The following is a 16842-nucleotide window of genomic DNA, read 5'->3' as shown; positions in this document are numbered from 1 at the left end:
AAGATGTAGGGGGTGAGGTGGGGGTGGGATACTGTGAAGAAGATGACACCAGGGGGTTTAAAAAAAAGATTAAGAAATTATAATAATTAAAAATTATATTAATAAATTAATTTAAATATAAAATTTTTAATTAATATTTTTTGGGGCCCTCAGTGCCACTTGGCAGCTTTCTATTGGATAATTATTCAAAAAAGCGTGTCTCACGCGCCCCTAGTGAGTGGACAACATGTGAAGTGCCACATAAGCAAAAAAGACCTGATTGGATCAAATTCGGGTGGGTTAGGGGCTTGATAGGTATAGACCTTAGTTGAGGGGTCTAAGTGAATTTTCGAAACAAGTTTGAGGGTCTGTCGATAGCTTTAGCCTAACAATAACAACATATCCAACAATCTCAATAAAATAAGATTTAAAGAGGATGATGTGTATGAAACCTTATTCTTATTTAGATAGAGAGGATCAACCACCAAAAAATACATAACTGTAGCAAATGAACATTAGGTAATATTAAAATCTAAAAATTAAAATAGTAAAAAAATAATTATAATTTATAACAATACTAAAATGAAAATTAGACGAAGCTTAACTATTAACTTTCTATCCTAATTCTCGTTTTTCATGTCTTCCAATTTAGGGACATTTTCTCGATAAGTTACAGATAGGTCTTGACCTAACTGCTATTTAATCATCTATCTCCGACTTGTTTATATATACCTCAATCTCTACTAACATCCATTATAATTAAGAATCAATCACTCCATCAAATATTTGTGTATCTTCTCTACACTTATTCAAGTTATTTCAAATTTACCTCTATTCTTGTTCATCACGGACGATACTCTCACCTTATCTCCAAAACATAATTGGAGTCAACAACAACAACATTATTCACAAATTATTGGAGTATTTCCACTAAATTATTCAAAACAATTCATAAACAACTTTAATTTATATTGAGAAAATGGTCTAAAACCTCTCCAACCTATACATGAAATCTCAACTACACACTCGAACTTTATAGAAGCCCTATTACCTTCCTGAACTTTTTATTTTTAGTATTTTGTGATCCTGAAATGCTGACCTGTTCAAGTGGGTGTATACACCTCCTTAGGCCAGTAGAACTTACCTAAAATACACAAATCTTCATTTTTTAGTTCACGTGTAAGTTTAAATTTTTTTCCATTTTCTTTTTTTAAAAAACCTCCATTTCTGAGTCATTAATTCTTCCATCTTCTTCCTTTTTTTTGCCGTTTTCAAAACTTGACGTTTGAGTTTTGTTGTTTTCCATCTCAAAACGTTCAATAATAACCTCCATTTTAAAATTGAAGCTTCAGGATTCGTAATCTTCTCCAATTTTTTTCAATTTCAGATTTAGGACTGAAAATTTCATCTCCTCACAAAATATCAAGATCTAACTATCGGGATCAAAAATTTTCCATATTAATGCCCATAAAAATAAGTTTTTCTCCTCTTGAACTCATAAATATGGAGTTGCAGAGTACTTACACCCATTCTTTTCCCCTTCCCTTCGATAGGAAGAATAATAGAAATATTGTTTTCCACCACCACTTCAAATAGCAAATTCCTATATAAACAACTTCGTTTACAACAGGAAAACTGTTGCAGTTGCTGAGATGGCATAATAATGTAGTTTCTACTTTGTTGCAGTAGTATTTGTGTTTTATGTATAACATACTTATCAAAAGCTTGTAGAGTTCTACTTGAAGCAAATTATTTTCCTGTTTGATCTACACAAAAAACTTCTTCAGAAAATTAGTTTTTGAAATGAAAAAAAGTGAGAGTAAGGGAAAATGATTTCTGAGTATATAAGAATTACTTGTCAAGAATATTGGAAATGAAGATGAAAAGTTGATTTCTTTATTCCATTTTATGGATTGTCATTTCTTTTATGATCCATTCCAAGAAGGATGTATCTTTTCTTATTTGGTAAATATTTAATAACATTATTTTTATTTTATTCTTAGCGGATTTCACTTATTAAGAAAAGATAATTAAAAAGTAAATATTAAAATAATTTTAAAAAGGATAATTATATAAACTTTAGAAAATTATTATTTATTTCTTAAATTTTATGCCCTGTTAAATGTCGACACATAAAATGAGAAAAAAAGGCATTATTGGTTAAGTTTGAAATTAGAAATTTTAATCTACTTAAAATAAAAAAAGTAAAGAAAGTGGGGTCACTTGGATCAAAAATAACAGGGCCAACGCGTGTGTACAAACATGTGTACATATTTGGGAAATGAAAAAGAACAAAGTTTAAGGATTACAAAATATCGAAAATAAAAAGTTCATGACGGTAATAAAATTGGTGATGTTTGAGTGTGTAATTGAGATTTCGGATATAGGTTAGAGGGTTTTCGATCATTTTCTCATTTATATTCACCATAAAATATAATTCAAATATCAAATTTTTGGCCAAATATAACCCCACCCCATCCTTCTTTTCTTGATGACGGTCTAGTGAGGTACAGACAAATGCTGAGAAGGAAACCCAGCAAAATCGAAGTAAAAATCGAAGACAAAGAAGAACTCGAAGAAGCTCGCAAACGCGCCGCCCTCATCGCCGCCGCCGCCTCTTCCTCCTCCTCAGCCCCCTCCACCACCACCGTCACCACCGGCGACACCTCCCTCCTCCAACACTTCGACCGCTCCACCGCCGTTGATCCCTCCACCAAAAACACTCGCATCGGCCTCAACTAAAATCATATGGAAGTCGAAGTAAAACTCCGATTACCAGACTCCACCGCACATCAAAAAGTTCTCTCACTTCTCTCCCCGTACCACAAGAAGACACATCATCAGCTTAACACTTTCTTCGACGGCGCTGCCGGCGAATTAAGCTCGCAACGGGCAGTTCTACGCCTCCGATTCTACGAGAATCTCAAGGGTAAAAGGGTAATTGCTGACAGTGTTACTCCAGTTGAAGAGGAATCGAAAATTGGATATGAAAGTGTTAGTGATCCGAGTAAAAGGGCTAAAGAGGAAGAGAATGTGAAATGCATGGTGTGTATCAAGGGTAAAGCTGTAATTGTTAACGGCGTTAGTCGAGTAGAAGAGGATGAAGAGGAATTAGATTCGAAAATCGGGTATGAATTTGTTGATCATCCAAGGAAATTGACGGAGGTGGAAAATTCTAGGGTTTTGAAAAGGGCAAAAGAGGAATTTCAAGTTGGGGAAGGAGGGTTTATTGGATTGGGAGGGTTTAGGAATGCGAGGAATGTGTTTGAGTGGAATGGTGTGGTGTTGGAGGTTGATGAGACTAAGTATGACTTTGGGACTTGTTATGAGATTGAATGTGAAAGTTCGGAGCCAGAGAAAGTTAAGGAGATGATTGAGACGCTGTTGAAGGAGAATGGGATTGATTATAGCTATTCAAAAGTGTCAAAGTTTGCGACTTTTCGGGCCGGAAAGTTGCCTTAGTAAGTGATTTTGTAGTATTTGATTAATTATCCAATATTGCCGCATCTACACTGTTGTTACCTCGATTATTGTATTGTAGTTTATGTTATGTTACTATCTGTTGTGTTTTTATTATTATCTATTGTTTCTTGTACATCTGTTACTTATTTATTAACAGTGTTAGTTGAGTTGAAGAGGAGAAAAGGAATTAGTTTCGAAAATCTGATATGAATGTGTTTGTGAACCTAGAAAATTGATGGAGGTAGTAGATGAGTCTAGGGTTTTGAAAAGGGCAAAAGAAGAATTTCATGCTGGTGAGAGAGGGTTTGTTGGGTGGGGAGGTTTTAGCAATGTGAGGAATGTGTTTGAGTGGAATGGTGTGGTGTTGGAGATTGATGAGACTATGTATGGTTTTGGGACTTGTTATGAAATTGAATGTGGAAGTTTGGAGCCAGAGAAAGTTAAGGAGATGATTGAGACGTTGTTGAAGGAGAATGGGATTGATCATAGCTATTCAAAAGTGTCAAAGGTTGTGACTTTTCGGGCAGGAAGTTGCCTACTTAGTAAATGAATCTTGTAGTAGTTTGGTTAATTGTTCGATATTGATGCATCGGCATTTTTGTTACTCTATGTTGTTACCTCAATTATCATATTGTAGTTTTTGTTCTGTTACTATCTATTGTTTTTTGTTGTTATATGGTGTTTATTGTACCTCTATTACTTCTTTAGCAACATGTTAGTCGAGTGGAAGAGGATGAAGGGGAATTAGATTCGAAATTGGATGTGAATGTGTTTTTGAACCTAGAAAATTGATGGAGCTTGTAGGTGAGTCTAGGGTCTTGAAAAGGGCAAAAGATGAATTTCATATTGGGGAGGGAGGGTTTGTTGGGTTGGGATGGTTTATGAATGTGAGAAATGTGTTTTGGATGGAATGGTTTAGTGAAGGAGGTTGATGAGACTGTATATCATTTTGGGACTTGTTATAAGATTGAATGTGAAAGTTTGGAGTGTGAGAAGGTTAAGGAGATGATTGACGTTCTTGAAGGAGAAATAGTATTGATTATAGTTATTCGAAAGTTTCAAAGTTTGTTACTTTTCGCGCTTGAAAGTTGCCTTAGTGAGTGAATTTTGTAGTTACTTGGTTAATTATCCGATATTGATGCATCTACATTTCTATTACTCTGTGGTTACCTCGATATCGCATTGTAGTTTCTGTTCTGTAATTAATAGTTGTTTTTTGTTATTATATGTGTTTCTTGTACGTCTGTTACTTCTCTATTAACGGTGCTCATCGAGTGGAAGAGGATGAAGAGGAATTAGATTCGAAAATCGGATATGAATGTGTTGATGATCCTAGGAAGTTAATGGAGGTGGGAGATTATTCTAGGGTTTTGAAAAGGGCAAAAGAGAAATTTTATATTGGGGAGCGAGGGTTTATTGGGTTGGGTGGATTTAAGAATGTAAGGAATGTGTTTGAGTGGAATGGTGTGGTATTGGAGGTTGATGAGACTATATATGATTTTGGGACTTGTTATGAGATTGAATGTTAAATTTGGTGCCAGAGAAAGTTAAAAGGATTATTTAGACGGCTTTGCAGGAGAATGATATTGATTACAACTATTTGAAAGTGTCAAAGTTTGTGACTTTCCGGACCGAAAAGTTGCCTTAGTTTGTGAAATCTTGTACTAGTTGATTAATTATCTTGCTTCTTCTATGTGTTTGTTGCGATTAGATGTATTCGAATTGTATATGTGTGCATTTGTGAAGGAGAGCCTTGGTGTAATTGGTAAAGTTGTTATCATGCGATTAGGAGGTAATCTGTGGAAACAACCTCTTGCAGAAATACAGGGCTTGTGTACGGTAGACTCTTGGTCCGACCTTTAACCGGTTCATGCGCATAGTGGGAGTTCTAGTGCTCTTAATTGCCCTTTTTTATGTGTGCATTTGTGTGAAGTCATTTTGGGTATGCATGATATGATGTTATGCTTGATAAATTGGAGAATGAAGTGAAATTCGTAAAATGTGCCCATGATTAGTGTTGGGAAGTATTTCGTGGATTTCAGTTTCCATAATTCTTTTTTGATTGGTAAAGGTAGGGTGGATGAAATGGAGTCTTGCTTCTGGAGTCTTGTGTGACAAGAAGGTGCCTCCAAAACTTAAAAGGCAAGTTTTACAGGGTGGTATTTAGGCCAACTATGTTATATGAGTCGGAATGTTGTCTAGTCAAGAATTCTCACATCCAAATGATAAAGGTGGCGGAGATGAGTATGTTGCGATTGATTTGTGGGTTTACTAGGAGAGATAGGATTTAGAATAAGACAATTCGCGACAAGGTGGGAATGACTTCGGTGGAAGACAAGTTGCAGGAAACAAGGTTGAGATGGTTCGGGCATGTGATGAGGAGGTGCATGGATGCCGTTGCGGAGTTGTGAGAGATTGGCTATGAATGGATTCATGTGAGGTAGAGGTAGACCGAAGAAATATTGGGGGAGGTGATTAGATATAACATGGAGCAGCTACACCTTACCGAGGACATGACCCTAGATAGGAGGTGTGGAGAACGCGAATTAAGACCGAAGGTTAGTAGGTAGGAGGGCTTCGTTCTGCTATCCGTGGCAGCAGTCGTAGTGCTATGCTTTTAGGGTCTTGGTGTTTTGGTGTTGTTGGTTGTTTTGGATAGTCCGAGTGTAGTATTACTTTGTGGTAGTCTTGTTTTTGTTATTATATTTGCCGGTTGTTACTACCTATTGTTTCTTGTTCTTATATTATGCCATTTTTCTAGACTGTTTTGTTACTACCCACTGTTTGTTCTGTCTTGAGCCGGGGATCTTTCGGAAACAGCCTCTCTACCTCAATCTGAGGTAGTGGTACAGACTGTGTACACTTTACCCTTCCCAGACCCCACTTTGTGGGAAAATACTGGGCATGTTGTTGTTGTTGTTGTATTTAAGAGCAGCAAACTGCTGCAATGTATTTAGATAGGAAAGCCTCATTACAGGTTGTGTAATGAACTCAGAAAGTCTATCGTGGCCTCTGCATCATTTGCAATTTGCATGTTACACCAATAAAACAGGAAAGAGATGCATCTGTTCTTAATGTGGATAACAGATTCCATTTTGCTCTCAAAAATTGTTGTTTTTCCCTTCTTTCTGGATGTTCCACTAGATGGAAACAGGCATTGTATTCCATACATTTTGCTTGTCCCACCCCAGCCCTTTCAAGTACCAACATTTTAGAAGCTCAGCAGTTGTCCTAGGCATTGCCCAGCTATAACCCCTACAATATTAAGAAATGTCAGACGTGCGAGGTGAAAGTGCAGTGAAAAGATGGTTGTAATCCTCATCCTGCCTTTCGCATAAATGACTACTGTTGCAAATATTGATCTCCCTTTTCTGAAGGTTGTCCTGAGAAAGGCTTCTGTATGCCACCCATCATGTGAAACACTCCATCTTCAGGGGTGGGTGCTATGGGAAGTGGGTACTTTGTTTTTCTAGATGGTTTTCCACGACCAGTTAGAAATGCTACAAGTTGGATTCCCTAATTGCTGGTTGCATGCTCTAACCTTGAATAGACCCTTGGCCTTGCTTTTCCAAATTGACGAGTCAACTTTTGCTTGAGCGAGATTAATCCAATTAACTTCACCAAGTAAAGATGATACATCTCGAGCTCCCGGTCATTCATTCCACACCTAAGGTCCTAACAATAAAATTCCAATCAGTTCCCGGTCATTCATTCCACACCTAAGGTCCTAACAATAAAATTCCAATCATGTTCTGACCAATAATCTGCAATAGTAGCTTCCTGATTCTGTGCAACATTGAACAAGACTGGAAATTGGTCTTTCAATGTGGATTCTCCTAGTATATATCAAACCAAAACTTGATCTTGCTACCATTTCCCAGTTGGAGTGTTGTATTGGAGCAGAAAGAGTCCCAGAACACTCTGATGTGTCTTCAGATGCCGTATACATTATGAGATTGTGGTAATTTTGTGGTCCAAAGGTTCTGGAGACCATATTTTGCAGCAATAACAATCTTCACAAGGCCTGTTCGTCCTGGCTAAACCTCCACAGCCACTTTATAACAGACTATTGCTTTGAACTTTCAATTTTTTTTTACTCCAAGGCCTCTTCCCTTCCTGTCTAGTAGTACTGATTCCCTCCTTACCAAATTGAAGAACAATAGAATCAATCTAAGATGGTAAATCTGTTCCCTTTATGGTTCAGAAAAGCATATAAAAGATAATTCATGTGCAGCCCCCCTATCGCTGATGCTAGGGATTAAAGCCTCTGATCCAGCTTTGTTTCTGTGCTGTCATAAGCATCCTGCTTAAACCCTCCATTTCCAAAGTGAACAAGGGGAGAACAATCACCTGCCTCGGGCCTTCTGGGTCGCAAAAAACCTTTAGGAGCACCATTAATGATGACAAATAACTTTACAGTAGAGATGCAGTAGAATATCCACTTTTCACCAAAACCCATCAACTTCAACGTGTTAACAAGGGACTCCCCGTGAACATTATCAAAGGCTTTCTCCATATCTACCTTGCATAAGATTCCTGGCTTCCCTTGCTTTACTCTAGAATCAAGGACTCGGTTGCATTAAGTGCGACTTCCACTACCTGCCTCCCCTTCATGGAAGCCATTTCAGGTGGACGCTAAATTACTCATTACTATTCTAAGCCTGTTCTAAAGTAATTTGAGAGCACTTTGTACTGTTTGTAGAAGCTTCCAATAAGACTAATAATGAGTTGACCTTAATTCAGTTTACATTACATCATTTCTTGTTTCTTAAACATAGGAGGAAAACATGTGTTACTAAATCTGATCAGAGCTTGCTAATGTAAATGTGGCTTAAATTTTGTTTTCACGACTTCATTCTTACATCAGGCATAATAGAAAGTATGTAATGGATGTTGAAGATACAAATTTGGAACTGAAGGAGCAAGATAGAGATCTCTTTCACTTGAATGGATGGTTTCAAATTAGTTTAATCCACATCTCCATCAAATCCATGTTTTCTAAGACATGGATTAATTAGGATTTTACACTGTCTACATCACACACTTGGGTACAGTACTTCCCCGGACCCTGCTACTGCAGGATGCTTTGTGCACTGGGCTGCCCTTTTTATATATTATCATTGTAAATGACCTTGTTTACCCAACTCTGTGACCAAGTGAAAAAGTTCAAATATGTGCATTATAGTAGTTGAAATGCTTTGAAGTTCAAATCTTTTTATTAAATGATGTTACACCATAGTCAAAACAATGGCTGCTTGAGTATTACTAATTGAATTCTTTGACTTGAGAAGTCTTGGAACTTGAGAGTTGTCCAAGTAAATTTTGGTTATCTAATTGGGGGAAAACGTCAAACAAACAAAGACACAGAGACGATTGAGTTGGATTTTTCCATACTAATGCCATCCTAAAGTCTTTGTGGAGTTTATAAGTTTAATATAGAGATATGGCGGCAACTGTTTTACGTCTCTGCTATTTTTCTTGCCTGGGATGATTTTAAAAAAAAATCCATATAGTTGCTTTACCACTTTTGAGTGTTAATTTGAAATTCTTAGTAGCACATCGACCGAGAATTTAAAATTCATGTGAGTAGAAACATGAGATTATTATTGTGTTATTGCTAATTAATAGATTATGTTCTCATCATTTATAATTAAAGAACTTAGTCTATTCTCGTTTATGAGGCAGTTTGATATATTGAAGTTTCTGGTCAGAAAATGTGAAGGTAAAGGTATTAACTATATGGTATGCCGTATGTGTAAAATAGAAAAGATCAGATGTACATCTAATTAGAACACATCTGCAAAATAGCTGAAGATTTCGCTTATGAGAGCAATAACAGGTCCAGGTGGTAAACCAAGTAGGCTTACCCGAAAAAGCTCCTTGGATCAAGAAACATTGAACCCAAATGGTCCACTGTCATCTGCATCATATGCAGGTTTGGTTGCCCTGGTGGTCACCCGTGATTTTGTTGGTTATAATGTCAAGAAAGTTCTAGTGTCTATCTCATTTTTATTTTTTGGTACGCGAGCAAACATAGAGTTCTTGCAATTACTGGTGATTGAGCTCTTGGAGGTTTTGTCTGTGGCAATAGGATAAAATGATAATAGCGGGCTTGCGAATGCACTTCTCAATTGCCAAAGGTGTTAATTATCATTTCTTCAACCACACATTTTGCTGCTGTACTGTGTCAAGTGTTCTGATATTTTCATGATCAGCACGATTAGTTTCTTCAATCATATTGAACTTCCTGCATTTTCTTTGGCGTTTTCCATGTTTTATGAACAAAGTGAATCTAAGCACATATCTTTGTGGGCGTTATGCCAGGCATCATTTTGTATCACTGGATTTCGTGTGGTGATGTCAATTTAGGTGACTAAACAGCTATATTTCTATTTAATTGCAGGTGTACCTCCTAGATGGTACCATATCTCGAAAGCTTGAAGTGTTCGTTGCCTCAATATTTGTGGACTTGACAGGCATGAAATAATATTTTGTGGTTTTCTAATCATTTACCCTCCTTGCTGATAAGATTTTCATTAAACCTTGCGAATATTAGTTTTTATTTATTTTTGGGGTACTATTTAGAGCATCAACACCTTCTATTAGATTATGAAGCTCCTTCTGTCCGTACTATGCTAAAATTATTGTCTCTTTTGATATCTCTCTCTTGTTAACTAAGTTCTCTATCTTTCAATGTTTGCTTTGTTAGCTTTCACATGACCTGATTATTTCATTGTTAACACTAAGGAGTCATTTGGTGTGAGGTATAAGAGATAAATAGTTCCGGGATAAAATAAAGGACTATTTTATTCCATGTTTGGTGTGAGGTATTTGTTAGTACCGGGATTATTTATCTCATCATTTACACCATAGTGATGGGATAAGTTATCCCATATACACGGTGGGATGACTATTTCCCAACCAAACGACGCCTAAGTTTATTACCAAGGTTTGAAATTAGTTAAAAAGTACTTACAAGCTGGTTTTGTCCGAAATTTTCATTGACAAGATTTAAAATAATCAATAGAAAAAATGCAAGAGAAGGGTTTATAGTTTTATGCGTCGCAGTTTGGATAAGAAAATAAACACTACATTTACCTCTTTATCAGATATTATTGTTGATTGATCATGCCTTACAACATAAAAGATAACTATTTCTCACAAGAAATAAATGATCTGGTGCCCCTTACCATGTTTGGCTGGTAGTTACGTATTGTTCAACATAAAATATATATATATATATATATATATATATATATTGCTGTATTTATTGTTCTGGTGAATATAATGTGTGGATAAACTGTATCAGTCGCACATCAATAATTTGAAAGATAAATCTGCTAGAAAAATATGATGCAGGGTAAAACTATTGTAAATAGATGTAAAATATGATGCAGGGTAAAACTATTGTAAATAGATGTAAATGATAAAATGAGATTATTAAATAATAAACAAAATTCGAATGAGGAAAAAAATTATAATAAGGTAACGACTATTGACGTCGCGATCACACTAGATCGGTCGTTACATAAACTGAGATGTTTTTGTCACATCTCGTTACTGCGTTGAATTTAATGTAGGATGCAATAAAACATAAGTAACAACTAAAATAAACATTCTAATTAAACTAACAACACAATATAATGTAGGATGCAATAAAACATAAGTAACAATCAAAATAAACATTCTATTTAAACTAACAACACAATATAATATAATATAATATAATATAGGTTACAACCATCCACACAAGTTGGTGCATTTCCAAACTGAGGCGGCGACTAGGACGACGTTACACAAAGGTTTGCCATCTTCCCGGCACCACCAAAATCCCAACAAAATCTACTTACCAACAATAGGTAGATTCAATGTACTGGTAAGTGCTTGATCTACCAAAATCCAAACATACAGCAAGTTGTTCATCATCAGATTCCTCAGCATGAATGCCAGTGTCAAAATCACAAAGCTTATAGAATGACTTATCCACCAAGTTGTAACGTAGTAGGGCCTTTTCAGGTATATGCAAGATCAATGTATCCTCTTCTTTCTCTCCCCTTACAACATTTAACACATTCATAGCATAGTAATGAAAATCTGTAGTCTCAAGGTATCGTCGAATCATATGAGGAAATGCCAACACAACATCTTCAACATTCACCTCGTACTTCAAGAACCACCCTGTACCATCATGATTCATCTCGTAGATGTTGTACAAAGCTAAGTTATGGCGATTCACTTGTATAAGATGCAAATGGCCATAAGACTCCCCGAAATAGACGATCCTGTGATCCTCCTGGACTTCAAGAATAGGAACCTTTTCAAACTTTTCTTGTTCCACGTTGAAACACTGGTTACATGAGATATAAATAGCTCCGTTCCAGTAAACTAGTCCGTAGTTGAAACTTATATCGTAATCTCTAGGAAAAGGTGGACCGGAAACTCTCCATTTCTTAAGTTCAGATGAGTAAATCTCAATCTGATAGTTCGCGGGTTCAATTTCAGAAATTTGGAGACAGATAACTTTATAATATGGTGATTTCAATGGATCAAAGGCTAAACTCATCCCAACAACATCGCCTGAAGATGGCTTAGGAAGTGTGGTGAATTGTTGAGTAGTCGGGTTGATGATGTAGTAGCTTTCGTTAAACATGAAAGGATTATGAAATGTGCGACAGAGCAAAAGGCCATTGCAAGATTGCGAGATAAAGATTCTATGAGAGTCATCGTGTCGTAGAAAAGGAAACTTTTGTAATGGTACTGGAATTGGATTTTCCAGGCTAAAAGACACAAACTTATGAAAAGGGTTGGTTAAAAATGAACAATGGTACAAAAAAATGCCACTAGCAGGGTGGGGACGGGGGATTCTGAGACGCGTAAAGTGAGGACTACAGATTAAAGAAAGCCATTTTCGAGATACACATTTGCATCGAAGGAGTGATTTTACGGGTACACGAAGGAGGATTTCTGACAATAGTTCTTCATTAGAAAACAGTACATTTGCAGAAAATGATGTGATCTTCTTTTTGGTCTTTGGCATTTTGTTAACTTGGTGTAGAATTTTTGGGATTGAAATGGCCATTTTAAAGCTGTTTATTTTTCTGCATAACATTGAGCTTGCTGAGAAAGTTTCATTTCGACATTCTTTTAATTTTTTTTGGTTGTTGGATTTTGATTTGGTTCCTCAAATGCAATTTAAATATGCAACTGAAAAGTCAATGCAATAGTTTATAATACATGAGGATTAAAAAATTGTGAAGTTGATTAAGCTTTCATCATTAACTTTGTTATTATACTTCTCAATTGTAAGGGTTAGTGTAGTGGCAATAGTAAAATTGAAATTTAGAAAGGAAAATGGTTAAAAGTGTTTTTGAACTATTGGAAATAAGTTAACTTTATCATCCGTTACGTTTCTTACTAAAATTTTTCCCTTATTGCTATATTTTTAGCTTAAAAAATACTCTCGAACTAGTCCCAGTTCAAAAATACACTTCCTACTAATGATTGCTCCAAAACATGGAAGAATGGGCCAATTTTGCTCTTGAACTATTTGAAATGAGGCAGTTTTCTAATTTTTAAGTGAGAAATGCTTATACAGTTTATTTTCTTACGTTGTTATTATATACTATTTTTTTTTTTGTTTCCCACTTGGTCTTTGGTATCCGTATTAGCCCCGACTAATTTAGATCACGTATTGCATGGCCCATTTTGGGGGTTAGCACTCCCAACAGAATTTTCTCCATATCAAGGACTCAAATTAAAAACCTCTGATTAAGGATAAAATAGTCATTGCAATCTGACCAAAAGCCACTTGTTGCATAAGCTCAAATTTGGAGCTTTCGAAACAGCATTAAAGCCCAAAACTGGTACACCATAAGATGAAACAATATAAAAAGAGATCTAGTTGGTACAACAATAATAATATATCCAACTTAATCTCATAAATGGAGTTCGAAGAGAGTAGCGTATATGCAGTTCGAAGAGAGCAGCGTATATGCAGATGTTATCTCTATCTTGAGGGAGGTCGTTTCGAATAAACCGTAGGCTCAAGAAAAAAAAAATTCAAAGCAATTCGAAAAAAAAAAAAAAAAGTGCCAAATTGTCTGCCTATCAAATTTAAAACATATATACAAGTGCCTGCAATGTCAATATTTTGTACAACTATTTCTTTGACTTTCCCTGATCATCAAACACCAAAATTCAACTTGCAATATAATCACTCTTTAAACCTACCATTGAATTCATTATGCTTTTGAAATTGTAGATTCAAAGTTTTTTTTTTTTCCTTACGTCGGGTTTGTCGAAAACAGTCTCTACTAAATTCTGAGATAGTGGTATTAACTGCGTATACTTACCCTCACAGACCCCACTTTGTGGGAATATACTGAATATGTTGTTGTTAAAGTTCTTTGTTTTATTTTTTTTATGCACCGCTTCGAGATAAAGGGGGTTCAAATTATCTTAGAGGACACAAGTTCAATTCATGCTAACCTGAGTTAATCTTTTTAGCTTTAGATGTTATGCAAATTTTTTTTTGAATTTGCTTTGACGAAAACTTTGCCTCTGCCACTACTTCTCCCTATATACTTCCATCTCATTTTCGACTTTTTATTTTTCCTTTTTCGAGTCAAGAATTCTAAAAAGAGGATAAGAAAAAACGTTGTTATATTTAAGAATCCAACCCGACAACCTAAAATAACTTTTTGAATCGCCTTCACCACTACTAGAAGCTTTTCGTATTTCAACCAGATTCAACAATTTATATTTTTAGGAAAAATAATTTGTTTTCACCCTAGTTGAGTCACCATTTGGACCATGTAACTCCACCCTAGCTTCAAATATTAAGAGATTCATAAGTTTACTATCAGAACTTATCTCTCTAGTACGATAGTTTTTCAAGATTTAAGGCAACTGATAGATACTTTGCCAATAATAACATACCCCGTGTAATCTCACAAGTGGAATGTGCGGAGGGTAAAATGTATCCTTACCCCTACCCCCTACCTTTGTGAGATAGGAAGGTTGTTTCCGATAGATTCATAGATAGATACTTTACCACGTATGTAGAACAATTAAATGGAACATGTAGCATAAGTAACAATCCACATGATAAAAGTAGTACATTTGTTCTGAACAAGGATGGTTAATTTCGTACATTGTCAGAGACAAAAGCTAAACCTCCCTCTTTCCACTACATACTCTCCTCAACCATGATAGAGAAGCAGAATATAAACATCTATGAAAAACACTTCACTTTCTCTTCTTAGCAGGTGGTTGATCCTCCTCTTCATCCTCATCTTCTCCCTCTTCCTCTTCCTCATCGTCATCTCCTTCGTCATCATCACCATCCTCATCATCGTCGTCGTCATCGCTCCCTTCATTGCCATTAGTCGCAGGATCCTCCTCGGGACCTTCATCATCGTCGTCGTCATCTCCCCCTTCTTCACCGGAGAAATCTTCATCGTTTGCATCATCATCATCATCATCATCCTGGTCCTCAGCATCTCCATCTTCGTCTTCATCATCATTCTCTGTATCACTGCCATCTTTGTTCTCAGGACAAGTTTCATTCTTTTGATTAAGCGCCGCAAAGGGAAACCTGAAATTAACATCATTAGACTTTTGAAGCTTGTTACATGGAACTTACCAGTTCAGTGATACCAAGAATGCAGGAGAGACGAATATTACCTTCTATCGGGGGTTATAAACTCCAACAATGGAGCACCATCCTTCAGCAAACAGCCCGTCTGAAATGCAAAAAACTCCCTTAGAGAAACTACGCAAAAGTTAGAGGAATAACTCCCTAAACGAATATCACTGAAAGAACAAGGAAAATAAGCTCCATAAGCTTGCTGCAATGTAGCAGAGAACAGGAAATTTCACAGTAATTAAATGAGAAAACAAATGCAATTATGCTTAACGAGGCAGAACAACCGAAATTCAACGTAAAAGCCAAACGTAACCAAAATATTCAAGACTTGTAAGTGCAAACACACATACAATTATGCTTCAAAAGGGCACTAAACACAGGAAATGCCGACAAATAAAAACTCTTCAGCGTCAGACTTACGGTGGTGACAAATATCAGGGAAAGAAGATAACACATCACAATAAAAACAGAAGCTCTCTTCGAAGAAACAGCTCCAAGCCAGAATAATTACGAATAGCAGAACAACAAGATCTAGTAAAAGATGTCACAAATAGCAGCAAATTGAACTAGAAAACCATATTTTTCCACTACACTTCGATGTTCCAAATGTTCATCTGATCTGTGCACATTTCAAATATATGAGCTACAATTCTTGCACAAACATTCTTTATGCTACTTCTTGCACAGTCTTCCTAAACGTCACGATAGTTTACTTTAAAGAACTCTCGTTTCATCAACTTTCTTTTTGATAAGGTAGGCTACAACCATTGTTTCAACCACAACTTCTACACTTCAAATCCTTAAATCTGAGCATACCACACAGAGGTATGAATTATAGGAAAATAGCACAGAGAATACCTTTGTTCTTAAGTTTATAACATTTGGTAGCTTTCTCGAAAAAAAAAAAAAAAACCTAGTGCAATATAAAATCAAATAAACAAAAGGATTTTGTTGCCCTAACATTAGTAAACGAGTCGATGCTCCCAAGTATCTCTCTTCCTACCCTAGGGGATCGTCATAGATTAACTGTATTCGTGACAATACTTAGTATGGTTCTACTATTATTCATGATTGCAGGTCATTGAATCGCGCCTGTTCAGGTGCTGCATAGCCTCATGGTAGCACTATGCGAGACTCAATCAAGTAAACAAAGATAGATGCCCTGAGACGCTGACTCGGGGATTAGCCATTCCTTGTCTCTTCCCTATCTTCTTGGGTCAGCATGAACCAACAAAGAGAACTTTGAATGAACAAAACTACCAGAGACAAAATGAGGTGGACGATCCACTAGCAAATATGCATGATAATGTAATAAATTTTCCTGTTTCTCCTTTGTTCGGCTTAGCTTTCAAGGCAGAGAAGCTAGGAATTGCTTACTATAGCAGCCCGACGGCTTGCAATGAATCTATATACTCTCTCTGTACCAGCACTACCCTTTTTTTCCTGATGCAATGAATCTAGATTTATGTGCGGTGTGACTGGACATGAAATTAAAAAGGAAAAACTTACGGAACTTATAGTAGATTTCTGTGATACAAAACATGTCATTAAGGGTACAAAATGACCAGTTCAGTCAAAATATTCTAATATAGAAACAAGGGTTCCAATTAACAAGTAGTAACAATTTCTTACCAAGTGTAATCCCACCTCTATGGGAAGGGTAGAGTATACTCATACTTTATCCCTACCTCAAAGACATAGAGACACCGTTTCCAACTAAGTTGCATGGACTCTTCACTTTCAGTGTCACACCC

The 16842-nt window shown here is 36.3% G+C and overlaps 3 protein-coding genes across 4 annotated transcripts in view; 1 reads left to right on the top strand and 2 right to left on the bottom strand.

The window, feature by feature from the left end:
• Positions 1-2286: 2286 nt before the first annotated feature.
• LOC107868121 (triphosphate tunnel metalloenzyme 3) lies at positions 2287-10100 on the top strand. Of its 2 annotated transcripts, XM_016714714.2 has the most exons (2): positions 2287-3440; positions 9845-10100. In XM_016714714.2, coding segments are annotated over exons 1-2 (714 nt in total). In that variant the 5' UTR covers positions 2287-2727; the 3' UTR covers positions 9846-10100. The 2 variants fall into 2 exon arrangements, with proteins under 2 accessions (XP_016570200.1, XP_016570201.1); XM_016714715.2 differs by lacking the exon at positions 9845-10100 and having other exon boundaries at positions 2351-3441.
• Positions 10101-10469: 369 nt separating this feature from the next.
• Positions 10470-13732, bottom strand: LOC107869766 (F-box protein At5g07610-like). Its single transcript, XM_016716207.2, has one exon. It carries the CDS (start codon positions 12548-12550, stop codon positions 11288-11290), a length of 1263 nt encoding a protein of 420 aa, XP_016571693.2. The 5' UTR covers positions 12551-13732; the 3' UTR covers positions 10470-11287.
• A 770-nt stretch (positions 13733-14502) lies between these two features.
• The window catches only part of LOC107868122 (prostatic spermine-binding protein), a 7101-nt gene continuing 4761 nt past the window's right edge, over positions 14503-16842 (bottom strand). Inside the window, exons 2-3 of the mRNA XM_016714716.2 lie at positions 15127-15185; positions 14503-15037 (exon numbers count right to left, since the gene is read on the bottom strand). Coding sequence (XP_016570202.1) covers positions 14689-15037; positions 15127-15185 — 408 coding nt within the window. The 3' untranslated portion in view covers positions 14503-14688. The remainder of the gene's footprint in view (positions 15038-15126; positions 15186-16842) is intronic.

Source organism: Capsicum annuum, chromosome 7, assembly GCF_002878395.1.
Source record: "Capsicum annuum cultivar UCD-10X-F1 chromosome 7, UCD10Xv1.1, whole genome shotgun sequence".
Taxonomy (NCBI): Eukaryota; Viridiplantae; Streptophyta; class Magnoliopsida; order Solanales; family Solanaceae; genus Capsicum; species Capsicum annuum.
Note: the sequence above shows the minus strand (reverse complement) of the source record. Positions and strands in the feature narration are given on the sequence as shown.

Coding starts and splice junctions, on each gene's coding strand:
- LOC107868121 (XM_016714714.2), top strand. CDS start 2,728: ATGGAAGTCGAAGTAAAACTCCGATTACCAGACTCCACCGCACATCAA.
- LOC107869766 (XM_016716207.2), bottom strand. CDS start 12,550: ATGTTATGCAGAAAAATAAACAGCTTTAAAATGGCCATTTCAATCCCA.